General features: G+C 39.4%; 1 protein-coding gene across 1 annotated transcript in view; it reads left to right on the top strand.

Moving 5' to 3' along the window:
• COL20A1 (collagen type XX alpha 1 chain) overlaps positions 1–14153 on the top strand; it is a 134463-nt gene that overhangs the window by 87422 nt on the left and 32888 nt on the right. Inside the window, exons 18-20 of the mRNA XM_042463869.1 lie at positions 5662–5739; positions 6221–6307; positions 10176–10229. Of these exons, the coding sequence (XP_042319803.1) occupies positions 5662–5739; positions 6221–6307; positions 10176–10229 (219 nt within the window). The remainder of the gene's footprint in view (positions 1–5661; positions 5740–6220; positions 6308–10175; positions 10230–14153) is intronic.

Here is a 14153-nt window from a genome sequence, read left to right as displayed (position 1 = left end):
TGATCAGAATGATATTGTTGTCAGGTTTTGGGGAGGAGGGTTGATCTAGGAGAGGTCACTCAGTTAAGCATATGATGTTGCTGATACCACATCTAAATATACAAGCATCCTATACTATGCAACATCCCATTCCCCAAAGGCCAATGAATTTATCCAAATAAATAAAATAGGGAACCATTAAAATGAACCCTTTCATAATCATTCTATGAAGGCATAATGGAAAACATCACCTGCTCCTTATCTTTAAAAACAACCATCTTGATTAAAGTGTGGGCTTCTTGGTTATGAGGCCGTCAGTGATAATAATAGGGCCATGACTAAGAAGGGCTTGCTATTTTGCTTCTCTCTACTATAAATGCAATACTAAATAAATGTACTCAGGAACTCTAAAATGGGCTTCATCTGGGTTTGTCTGTATCTATCAGTTGTGGGATGAAACTAAAGTAGGATAAGCTTCGAGCAAGCTTTATCATTACCAACTTGCACCCATCCCTGCTCCCAGTGTGCTGTGTAATTCAGATTGATTTCTGTTCTGTAGGATTTTAGAAGAAAAATCTCAACCCTCCTCCCTTTTTAAAAAATCTCTTATCTTTTGTGGGGCATATTTAATCAGTTCAAATGACTGGGGGGAAAAACTAATGAACACCCCAGCTTTCCATTGGCACCCATCCTTTTTCAAATATTCTGCATTTCTCAGAAGTAATATCTCAGGATAGATAGGCAGAATGGCTCATTACTGGGCTATCATCTTGCCCAGTATCTTTTTAAGATGTCAGTTTGATCTGTGGAGCTTGTTTTCGAGCCCATTTGCTGCTCAGTATTTGCCTCCCGTAAATCAGTCAGTTCATTTACATTGAAATGCACAAGCCTTTTCTGTATATATAGAAGAGATGTAGTTGGACAGAAAGGGGATAAAAGGGTGTGTATATATGGGGAGAGAGAATCTAGCAACACCTTGGAGACCAACTGATTTATTTTAGCATGAGTTTTCAAAGATATCAATCCACTTTTTCAGATGCCCTGATGGATCGATAGTAAAACCAGCGGTCTTTCAGTACAGTTAGATAGTTGAAACTTGCCAGGAAAACCCCACGATAAGTTCAGTAGGATGTAGAAAGAGGCAAACTGTGACCCTGGACATAAATCTTCCAAGATTGGTGTAAAGATGAAACAGGACTTTCAGGTGCCTTGTCTGGTAGTATCAGATGCTGCATTTGCATCTTGTGTACTTTCAAGTCATTTCTGTCTATTGGCAACCCTAAGACAGGGTTTTCTTGGCAGGTTTTGTTCAGAGGAGGTTTGCCATTGCCATCCTCTGAGGCTGAGAGTGTGTGACTTGCTGAGAGTTACCCAGTGGGTTTCATGGCCCAGCCAGGAATCAAACCCATGTCTCCAGAGTCATAGTCCAACACCCCAAACACGATGCCACCCTTTCCCTCGTTTGCATCTTACCTGCTTAGAATTGAGGGCAAAATTGAGGCACAGTGATGGGATATGCTGTGTAACAATTAATGTAAGCAAATGGTTACAGTATAGTGTAGTAGTTTGAATGTTTGACTACAATTCTGGATATCAGGGTTCGATTCCTGGCTTGAGCATAAAAACCCACTGAATGGACTTTGGGCAGATCACACTCTCTCAACCCCATCTGATGAAACTTGCCAAGAAAACCTTATTATAAGACTTGCCTTAGGGTCATCATAAGTATTATTATTATGTTTATAGTTAAAATGACTTGGAAGCACACAACAACAGCAAATGTTCACCACACAGGTGGAATGGTTATTGCACAGGTGGGATGATAACACAACATTGAAGAGACATGCATGAACAGTAATAGCTAAGATCATTCAATTGGGAAGAAGCTGGAGGAAAGAAGAACCAGTTCTTTTTGGTGGGGGGGAGGCATGGGAAAGGAGAGAACCAAAGTTGTTTTGAGTAGGTAACATGAAATTCTAGCTAGCCAATATTTTGAAATTGTGTGTGGTTTAATAAGGCATTGCTAAGACTTTCAATTTCATTCTAATAATAAATGTCTCTAGTGTGGACCTATAACTACTGAATAAAGGTTTTCTGAGTTTTAACTACTGGAGCCTAAATGTCTGAACTTGGTTAACTGCAGGGCTTGACAGGTGTTCGTTGATTCTGATTCAATTATATTATAGCAAGTAGCAATAGCAAGTACATTTCTATACTGCTTATCAGTGCACTTAAGCATTCCCTAAGTGGTTTACAAAGTGTAAGCTAATTGCCCCCAACAATCTGGGTACTCCTTTTAGCGACCTCCTTGGAAGGATGCAAGCCTGAGTTAAGCTTGAGCCCTTTTGCTGGTATTGAACTCGCAAACTTATGGTTAGTGAGTGAGTGGCTGCAGTACAGGCATTTAACCACTGCGCCACCAGGGCTCCTGGTTTTAAAATAATTTACAAGTATAATTTTAATTGTGCTTGATTATTTCACAACTGTTACCTTTACATTCAGTGATTATATGCATTACTGTGGATTCTGTATTGTGTGGTATTGGAGAGGCCAATGGGTTTGGAGTGAAACCATGAGTTACCAGACCAGGTGATGCCCAGCCTAGTGATGCCACTATGTGAAGCAGTCTTGTGTGTCTCTGCGTGAAGTGTTGTGCTGTACACACACACACACACACACACACACACATTACATTTTATCTGTTTTAATCATGTTTTTTTAAAAAAATGTTTCATTTGTTTTAACTTTTATAAAGTAATGTTTTAGCTTAGTCTTTTTAAAATTATTCTAAGTCACCTTAAAATATAAACAATTTACCTATATTCCATTCCCTTCCCTTCCTTTTCCTTTTATTTATTCACTGAATATAAACCCTGGCATGAGAAAACAAGGCTATCATACCATCTTTCTCATGCCAGAGTATTCAGGGTATCATACAATAATTTAAAATAGAATATAATTATAAACTAGTTGGCACATATGTACTGATGCTGCTGACATGTGAATTATTGCATATGCTCCTGGCTACTTATTGTATTGTTGTATTATATTAGCTATTTATTGTATTAGTGTATTAGCGTAATTGTCATTTAGCATTCTACATTTCACTATGGCTGAGATCCTACACCAAAGTGTAATTTTATGCTCATAGAGTTATGCTGTGCACCACCACCACATTAGAAAAATGTGTACAATATGCATCCACACACTCTGTGTGCCTCGAATATGCAATACACACTAGACACACAGCTCCACCTCTCCAGCCTCAATGCAAATGCAGATTTCCACACTGGTGGACTTTTGTGTGCACAAGATACCAATAGGATCCTGGCCGTTTCATCTTTATTAGGAATTTCTCCTACAGGGTATCTACATACTTTTCGGTATATTTTAGTATTTCTTCAGCATATTTTAGCATTTTCAATATTTTGCATTAATTTAGCATAGCTGTAATTATTTCTGTCTTATATAACTTATTTTCAAGAACTTTCAAAGCTGAGGGAAAGTTGATTGATATCTCATACTCCCACACTCCCCATCACCACTGCACACAGTGAGCGAACACACCTGGGGGCAAGGAAGAATTTGTCATACAGTGCACAGAATTGAAAACTGCACAAATTTGGAAACAGGTGTGGTTTCTCCTCCCCTCTCTTTGTTGAAGATTGAAGGTTCTTTGCCTTATATTTGTTAATCTGTATCTTGGGAGCCAGCATGATGTCATAGTTTGAGCATTTGACTATGACTCTGGAGAACAGAATTCGAATCCCTGCTTGGCCATGGAAACCCACCTTGGGCAAGTCACACTCTCTCAGCCTCTAAAAAAGGCAAAGGCAAACCCTCTCTGAACAAATGTTGCCAAGAAAACCTCATGTTAGGTTCACTTTAGGATTATTCATATTTAGGCTTGATTTCCACTACCTTTTAAACCAGATCGCAAATCGGTTTGGACCAGTTCAAATGACCCTGGTTCTCACTTGAACCAAATCACTGAAGCGATTTGGAGAGGGGGGGCATGTGCTAGACCCATTTAACCCGTGTCTTTTTGATACTGATTTTTTCTGTGACTTTTTGATAAATCGATTCCGTGCAAGTGTGAACCAGATAAGGATCGGAATTGATTTAAATTTACCCTTAGACTGGCTGGAGCAGGTCCATTTTGAATCAATTCATTTGTGAATGTGAACCACAAGTGGATTATTTTGCAGGGAAAAAATGCAATCAGGGCAAATGTAGTGTGAACCACGCTCCGCTGTCAAATCGATCCATTGATTCGGATCACAAATCAATTTATTTGTGAATGGGAATGAGGCCTTAATTAAATAGCTGATAAAGAATATTAGGGCACACTGTTAACATTTCACTTGGGTAAAAGAGGTCAGTATTTGGCTTATCAAGGGAACAATACAGCTGCAAATGTGCAGGGCCCATTGATCCTGAACAATGTATATTTTCCAGGATACCCCAGTTATTAGTATGGACTTCAGTTGCAACTACATGTCTTGGTAGCCCAAAAAGCTATATCATTTCCTGTGAGAGAGACAGCTTTTGAAATCTGGATTTTTAAAGGGAAACAAACAAACCAGTAAAAAATCAACATTAGCCCCCTAACCCCCACCCCTCTTCAGTAAACATTTTGGTTATTTCCCCCAAATATCTCTAGAATCATTTTTGCCACTGAAACTATCATTTTATCTATGAATGAATGAATGAATGAATGAAATTGCTGGTCAAACATGAGGAGGGGTTTGATCAAAAAAGAAGTTTCTATGCAAACTTTTTGATTAAAAAATCAAGGAAACACTGAAAAATTGCAAAAACTCCACTAATTTCACCAGTCAAGGAGAAAAATTATAAGCTCTTGCATGCCATAATGAAATAAGATGAAAGTAGTAATGTTTTCCCTCCCTCGTGGGGTTATTAAAATTATTGACTCATTTATTTTAGGGTGTTTTTTTTTTAAAGTACTGTTTCCTTTGAGTAGCATTAATGTGAAATGTTTGTTTTATGGATGAAACTAATTATGAAGTGGATGGTGGACCAATAAGAATTCAGAGTAGGCTGTTCTAAGCCAGTTTTCTGGGTTTGCATAGGAAGAGTTTTCTGTCTTTGTGAATGGTAGGCCCACCAGGCATATTTGCCCTGGTATGTTTAAATAATGCAGGCATCAAGTATGGGTTTTCCTACACATTTAATGATTTGGAAACTAAACAAGAGAGCAAACTCCAGAGTTCTGAGTTGGGGAAAACAAAGACGCTAATGATGTTTGCTGCCACAATACACGAGAGTTTCACAGCAGAGAGAAAAATCTTGGCAGATCCACATCTGAGGATTGTAGCGAGATGAGATGTTATTCTCCAATGTGTCATACAGAGACTCAGGAGGAAGTTACAAGAATTCTTGCTTCTGCTTCTATAATTGGAAAGATATTGTTTTAAGAAATCTGAAAGTTCAATATCTGTAACTCTCACTGCATCCATCATCTACCTCAGAGGTTCTTCCCAACCTTTTTTTTTTAATGATATGGATCCTTTGGAACCTCTGATAAAACCTGGGAAGCATCAGCAAGTGCAGTTATACCACACCTTTCTTAACTGTCCCCAGCCATCCCAGTCAAAAATAGATTGTCACTATTGAAAGCTTTTTTCATAACGGTTTTCTCATTCTCACTTTCATCCATAGTTTCAGCTGCAATCATTGCAGATCATATGCAGCAGCTTTTGGGCTGAAGAGGACCGATGTTGTGATGTCCCTGCACTGGTAAGACTGGAGAGCCAGCAAATTTTCAAGTATGGAGATTGTGTGGTGTACTCATAAAGCCATGGTAGAATGAATTCATGCCATCTTCTTCCAAAGCTTATTGAAAATTGTGTGAATGATGAAATGATGAAAGGATTCCACTGATATACAGCCTACCGTGCTTGGCGTTTCTTGCTGGTCCCTTATCCAAGTACTAACCAGGCCTGACCTTGCTTAGGTGCTAATATCAGACAGGATCTGGTACCTTCTGGCTATTTAGGTTGGTAATAGTGTTAGTAATCACCAAAGAATTCTAAAAGAATTGAACCTTTCAAAACAGCTAGTGAAGAATGAGCATTGTTAATAATCATGGAATATTAAGTTAGGGACAGAGAAACCAGGTGAATGGTGAGATAGAATGAAATAAGTCTTCATGCTGCAGTGTTGCATTGCATTTGGTGTCTGTCTATTTAGACTTCCACCTTTTATTTTCCGATTTCAGAGAGATGAAGAGGTCTGCCCCAGCCTGCTTCCTTCCTGCAGCTGCACTTCAGAGATCCCAGGTCTTCCAGGGCCCCCAGGTCCTCCGGTAATTTAAATTTCCAAATACAGTTCCCAGAGTAATGGTCTGCCTGTCTTTTTGTTAGGGAATGAAGAAACATGAGCATCCTATCAAGAAGAGAAAAGAACAGATGGGCGTAGTCTGGAGATAACCATAAGGCCAAAACTCTCCCTGGAAGCCAGAATGACTAAATTGAGGCTATCATACTTCAGCCACATCATGAGAAGACATGAATCATTAGAAAAGGCAGTGATGCTAGGAAAGATGGAAAGCAGTAGAAAGGGAGCAAGACCACATGCCAGATGATTAGACTCAGGGGTCATTCAGACCTCACTTTTTGTAGAGTGACAATGCAAATCGTCTCCTGCCTTTTGGGTATGTTATTCACACTATGAAACCTCATCAGTGCACATCTTGGCACGTTCCATTGCTCACATGTGCAAGCATTTGAATAAAGATGGAGTTGACCATGAGAATGTATTTGGAACACGTTGAAGGCATGCACTGTTTTATCCTGTGACTATTCAGGTCCATTCACATTAGTTATTCACACTAGCAATGATGCAGATCTTTTTTAAAAAAAACTCAGGGAAACCCCTCAATATTGATTATCCTGGATGAAGTTGGTTTTTTGGCACGCACACTCCCCCCAACATAATCGTGTGCATTTGGGCTGTGTGTGAACAATGGAGATTCAACCCAGATTCATCTTGGACTATTTTCACAGTGTGAATAACCCCTCAGTCAGGGAGGCCATGGGCCTGAATCTGCACGACCTGAGTAGAGGGGTTGAGAATAGGGGGGTCATAGAGATATCTCATTCACAGGGTCGCCAAGAGCAACAATGTTGAAGGAAATGTCTTCTCAGCCAGAGAAAAATTTGGCAGCTGCAATTACTGGGCCATTAGGAACCTGAAGGAAAATTGTCTTAAGCATTTACACAATATTCCAATGCCATGTCCTAAACAAACTGGAGCTTCCTACTAATACCAACTGCAATCTGAAATGTAAAGGAAAGGTTAAACATGAGTCATTTTCCATTGGTGCTTGCTTACCTATTTTCCATTAGTGCTGGTACACATATTGTGTCCTCCATTTGGCTATATTGTGTTGGCTGACTATTATTGCTAGATGGACTTTCATAACTTCTACAAATAACAAAGTGTATCTTTGCTTTAGAGAGTCAGAGTGATGTATTGGTTTGAGAACAGGGTTTGATTCCCTCCTCAGCCATGGAAAACTATTCTCACCCCCCAAACTCCATGATAGGTTTGTTTTAGAATCCCCATAAGTCAGAAACAATTTGAAGAAACACAATAACAATGTTTGTGTCAGAGCCAGGTTATTCAGTTTAAATGAAGAAATTCTGTTGTTTTCAATGCAGTATAGATTCCACTCTTCGACCCTTAATGCATAAAATTCACATGTGGCATTTTTTGCACAGAAAATGCTGTTTTCTGCAAAAGAAACTACATTTTTACACAGAAATTAGAATACTGTATATTTTGAAAAACAGAAGGAAAATGCTGTTTTCTGCCCATGCCAAAAAAAAGCACATGTGCATTTTGCACAGAATAAGTCCTAAATTGCAAAGATTCTCACCAGTCCAAGATTGGATTTTCTGACACTTGAGAAACATTTATTTTGGCCATTTTCTAAATAAGTTAAAATATTCTTTCTATCCTTAAGCTAGAATGCTGTTGCAGAAAGTCTAGAAGCCCATACCTTTCCTCCATCAATTTTTTTGTGGCAAGCAAATGGAACACAGATTAGGCTGACTGGCAAAGTCGGAAGCACTCTGAGAAATGAGAATGTAGCCCCATTACTGTAATAAGATGTTTTCCCGTGTTCACCTTTAAAAGACTTGCCTGCTTTTAACTTACATGAGGTATGACGAATAAGGTATATTTAATGAAGAGTGCTATTCTCTGCTGGGAGGGAAAATCGGCTGGCTGGCTAGCAAAAAAAGCTTTCAGTTGTATTCCCTGCTATGCTGCCAAAGTCAAGTCAGGTTCACTGTGGCAGCAGCATGCTTTGATGTGAAGTGGATGAAATTGTCTTTTTTCTTTTTTTTGACCACATTTTTTCCAAGCATGAGTTCATACTATCCCATTTCCATATCAGTCCATAATTTTTTTAAAAAAAATCCATATGAAAATGTACATTGATTTTTATACTGTGGTTTCCCCAATATGCATATTTTTGCAAGCACTTTCCAGTAATATGTGCCTTTTTTGCATACTGTTTTCTATAGCTCTGAAATGAAATTTCAGTGTATTTTTAATCAAATAATTTCATCACAAAGGGTGGAGAAGTGCAGAAATTGTACAGAAATTGAGAGTTAGTGTGATGTAGTAGTTTCAGTGTTGGACTATGATTCTAGAGATCAGGGTTCAATTCTCCACTCCTCCATGGAACTCCCGCTGGGTGAGCTTGGTCAAGTCACACACTCTCAGTTCCAGAAAATCCCATTATATGTTTGCCTTAGAGTCACCATAAGTTGTTGGAAACAACTTGAAGGAATGCAACAACAAAAACAGAAATTGTGAGATAATTGCATTCCATTTTCTATATTCATTTTCTATATTGTTCACTTTAACTGTCGTGACTCCATCCTATGGAGTCCTGGGATTCCAGGATTTCATAGTTTGTTGTGGCACCAGAGTTCTCTAACAGAGAATAATAATAAGAAGGAAATATTTATTTGTATCCCACCTCTCCCATTTGAGGATTGAGGCAGATAACAGCAAGGAAAATTTCAAATAAAAGTCATAGAAAAAAATAATGAAACAGTCCTCAAAACCCCCCCAACCTTCTACCCTCCCTCCCATCAATACAAAATAATAACAATAAAAACATTCAACTGGAATAACATCAGTAAAACAGCTCGGCAAGAAGTGACAGCAATGTGACAATAATGGGTAATAATGGGGGGGGGTGATTAATATGGGCAGTTGATTCTGTATTAGGAAAAGTTAGTCTGGAAAAGCCTGCCAGAAGAGGATTGTTTTTATCACCTTCTTAAAAGCGTCAAGAGATGTGATCTGATGAACCTCCTCCAGCAGGTCATTCCAGATTTTTGGAGCGGCAGCTGAAAAGGCCCTCTGGGAAGTCACCACTAGTCTAGTTTTTCCTGACTGCAGTAAGTTCCTTCTGGAGGACCTGAGTGTGCGGGAAGGATTATATGGGAGGAGGCATTCCTTCAAGTAAACTGGACCCAAGACATGTAGGGTTTTATAGGTAATAATATAGGCTAAATCTCTCACAAAACTACAAATCCTAGAATCCCATAGCATTGAGCCTTGGCAGTTAAAGTGTTGTCAACCTGGATTAATTCTGCAATATGAATGCAGTCTGAGAGATGACATGAGAGCTGTCTTTACACATCTGAAAAGATGTCTTGTAAAAGATGAAGATAACTTGTTTTGTGCTGTGCCATAGACTAGAACATACTGTAAACCAATGGATTCAAATTATAAGAAAAGAGGTTATACCTCAACATTAGGAAGAACTTCTTTACTGTAAGCATTATACAATGATGGAATAGATTGTCTTGGAGGGTGGTGGCCTCTCAATTATTGGAGATTATGAAACAGAAGTTGAATGGGCATCTTTCAGGAGAGCTCTAGCTGTGTATTCCTGAATGGCAGGGGGTTGGACGGACAGTCCCTTGCAGTCCTTTCTAGTTCTATGATTCTGTAATTCCCAATATTCTCCACCCAGCACAGCCAACTTATCTAAACTTTGGTTTTGTCTCCTACTTTAAATCTTATCACCTTCGCTTGTGTACTTCATTGGGTCACCTTGTTGGTTCCAAGATGTAAAACCTAGTACAGTTCTTTTTAACATTCCTATTTTGGGAACCAATTTTGCAGCTTTGTGACTTCTTCTGCAGGGCAGTCCTGGAAGGAGGGGACCTCAGGGAGAACAGGGCGAGCCTGGTCCCAAGGTGAGTGGTATGTCATCTGAATCCACTAACCACTTCAGAGCTTCGGTAAGTTTGGAGATCAAAGAGGGTGACCTGCAAAAAATATAGCCCAAAGAAGAACTTTGTGCCATCATCTTCACTAACTCCCTTGGTCTTGTCTGGTCAGACATTGACCCACTTTTTTTTCATACATTGAACATTAATATTAGTTGTATCTAAGGTTGGCCTAACCATTTGTACTTTGTTTAATTTGCCATTCATTATTGCATTTTGGATGGCAGCGATGGGGAGAGACACTTGTGGGATTTTCTACATCACTTGCCAAAATAAACAGTTGCCTTTGAGTACGTTGCAAATTTTCTTCTATCCTCAATGAAAATAAATGTTGAAAATGTTATCAACTACCATGGTATTTTTCACAGTTGGGAATATTTTTTGCAATTTTTTTATACATTCCTCCCCCCCCCCCCCCCCCCAAAAAAAAAGATTGCACAAAACATGTGCACTAACAAAACAAATATCCCTCTGAACAGATCTTGCCAATTAAACTCCATAAATTGCCATAAGTCAGAAATTACTTGAAGGCACACAACAGGCACACAACAGTTTTTTCCCCTACAATGCATCTACTGCATTTAGCCACAGAACCATATCCAGAATTTTTTCCAGTTCTCTTTGGCGACCCTGGGTCCAACAGTGGAGAGGGAAATGCCCTCCTTCCCAGTTACACTAATGGAGTGGTTCCTTGTGTAGATGAGCTATTGCATTTGGGCAAGGGGTGACCAACTGCCCAGGAACTGGGGACTTGGGTGGACACTAAAATGAAGATCACAAGATGCCCCTAATCTATCTAAAAGAAATTAAGCAAAAATCAGTTGTAAACAGATCAACCAAAAACCCTTTTAAAACAATTGTTACTGCACATATCTGTGCCCATTCCAGAGACACAATGTATCTGATCCATGCTTCTCCAGCACTTTTTGAAAGAACAGGAGTTTCCTGTTCTTTGCAAAGTATGGGAGAAATATGAATTGGGTACTGGATGCCAAGATCAGGTATGCAATGCCTTCAGACTGGGCATGGAGGTGTGTGATAACACCCATTTCTAAAAAGTTTTCAAAAGTTTCATCCCTTGCTGAGGCTGGGAGGAAGGTCAGTGTGATGATCTCCACTAATGGCACAGTCAACCAAAGTGTAATGCTACATTATATTCAACAACAATGTCTCAAATTATAATGCATCCAGCTGTACAAATTCAATGGGCAAAGCACAAAGAACACTAGAAATTCAAAGACAGAGTTAATAAATAATGTCTTAATTTTAATAAGGTCTTCTGGCATGTTTCAAATTTGTTCCTAATGTATATTCATGAATAAAGAACCTCAATGGTAGAGACTGGCAGCAGATAGAAGACCCTTTTGAATAATTCCTTATTATTACTAATCCACTGTTGTTGGTCAGGATCCTTGATCTGTTACATTGGCTTTTTTGTTGGACACCCCAGAGGTAGATACTCCCTTCCATGCCGCCACTTTTACTACAGTTCTTTTACTTTTAAATTTATATATTTTACTAAAATGTCCTTCCACAACCTCTAGGGGTTTTGAGAGGCAATTCTGCTCATGTTTGGCCTCTTCTAGACTTCCTTTTTTTAAAAATCTTTTCTTGGGTCTAAAATTTGTGTGGGAGTACAATTATGCTTAAATTACTTTCCACATCTGCCGGGGGGGGGGGGGGGTGTTCTTTTATACATTTTTTTTAAAAAAAATGTGGGGTGATGCAAGCTTGGGTCCTCATAATGGCTTAAGGAGCTACATACGGTCCATATTTTTGTGTGCCTTCAAGTCATTTTGCACTTATGGTGACCCTAAGGTGAACTACCATGGGGTTTTCTTGGTAAGTTTCTTCAGAAGGGGTTTTTCTATTGCCATCCTATGAAGCTGAAAGAGTGTGAATTGCCAAAGGTCACCCTGTGGGTTTCCATGGCTGAGCCAGCATTCAAACCCTGGTCTCCAGAGTTGTACCTTGCCCACCCTGATTTAGGCCATCAGTATCAAGGAGAAAATGTGTCTACAGGTTTTCATTCTGTTTTGTAAAACGTTGTTCCTATGAAATGTTCTTGGGCACTTAAATGGCCTCTTCTCGTTGACTTTTTTTATTTTATTAGATCTTGTAGTTCTCTTATTAAATCTGTGACAGGTATTTTTGCCTCCCAATTCAGTGTGACAGCCACAGAAATGAGCTCACTTTCTACTATAGATCAGCAGATGAAAAGAGCCAGCAGCCTTGATGTTCGTTGTTGAAAGCTTTGGCAAATGTTGAAATTCAACGTCACAGCATTGACAGCTTCTGTTCTGTCCTTTTCCATGCTGAAAAGTGACACAGTCAAAGGGAGTCATGGCAAAATGTAGAATTGGACTTCTAGACCAAAGTAGAAGATTCATAATAGGGTTTTAACAGTGCCCCATAGGAAAAGGCGTGGAAACTAGGGAAAAGCTATCAGTCAGAATACTCTGGTATAGGATTTTGAATTGAAATATGTACCTCTCTCATCTGGTAAAGTGATTATGACAGTCTTGTAATGAATAATAGAATTGTAAAGTTGAAGTGATCAAATGGCCATCCAGCCCAATCCACTGCCAAAGCATCCCTGACAAGTTCCCATCCAAACTTTTTTAACAAACTTCCAATGGAGGAGAGTCCATTATCTTACACAGTAAACCGTTTCACTGTTCAACAGCTCTTGCCAATACTTCCTAACATTTAGGGAGTCAAAGAAAACTCACACATTTTCTTGTTTCAATTTCCAAAGGTATCTCAACACACTGTTCAGCCAATTGGATTGCTTATTTTTCAAATCCTCACCTTATCAGAAACAGAATTACCCATGCTGTAGTATTTCTGATTTCTATACATGGTTGTGAAAGATGGGCATTGAAGAAAACTGATAGGAAAAGAATAAACTGTCAAGGACAAATCAAGCCTGAACTTTTCCTAGAAGCTAAAATGACTAAACTGAAACTATCATATTTGGGCATATCATGAGATGATATAACTCACTGGAAAAGACAAGAATGCTCAGTAAAGTGGAACAAAGTATGAAAAGAGGAAGATTGCATTATAAGCAGATAGACAGTCAGGGAAGCATAATCTTGAGTTTGCAAGACCACAGCAGGGCTGTTAATAACAAAGGATCTTTGAGGTATCTCATTCATAGGGTTACCACAAGCTGAAGTGATGTGTGTGTACATGCTTTCAAATTCCCTGCTGATTTTTGACAACCTCATGTATTTTGCAGGCAAGGAATACTCAGAGGTGCTTTGCTGTTGTGTTCCTCTGAAATATAGCCTGCAGGACCTGGTTCTCCATAGTGGTCCTCCATGCAAGTACTTACCAGTCCTGAAACTGCTTAGTTTCCAAGATCAAACAGGACCTGGTGGTATTTAAGTCACCTAGCCAAAGGTGATTTTAAAGCAAATAACAAGAGATGTGAACAAAATTGTAACTGCTAAGATTTTGAGACTAGGGATTGAGAGTATGTCTACATGGGCCAAATGAAGTACTTCCCCTTGTCCTCACAGCAACCTACCTACACAACGCAGGCCGAATCTCTGCTTTGAGTGCAGACTGTCTTCTCAATGTAAGGCTACTAACACACCAAATCTATGTCACACCAGCCTTAGATCAATTGAAAATAATACCTTTTGCTCCAGATTTTGCAGGAAACCCCAGAACACTCTGTAGCAACACTGGGTGTCCATCCACACACACGTCTCACAGTGTCAGTGTCGCCCAGCATTGTTGCTTCTGGCATGAGTCTTTCACTCTAAGGTCACAATGAGGTGCCTCACCATGCAATCGATGCTGGGCACCTTGTTCCTGACCTCAGAGGGAATGCAGAAAGTCAGGTGTGTAGATAGCTACCCAGTGTTGCTACAGAGTGCA

This window comes from Sceloporus undulatus, chromosome 4 (genome assembly GCF_019175285.1).
Source record: "Sceloporus undulatus isolate JIND9_A2432 ecotype Alabama chromosome 4, SceUnd_v1.1, whole genome shotgun sequence".
NCBI classification, from domain to species: Eukaryota; Metazoa; Chordata; class Lepidosauria; order Squamata; family Phrynosomatidae; genus Sceloporus; species Sceloporus undulatus.
Note: the sequence above shows the minus strand (reverse complement) of the source record. Positions and strands in the feature narration are given on the sequence as shown.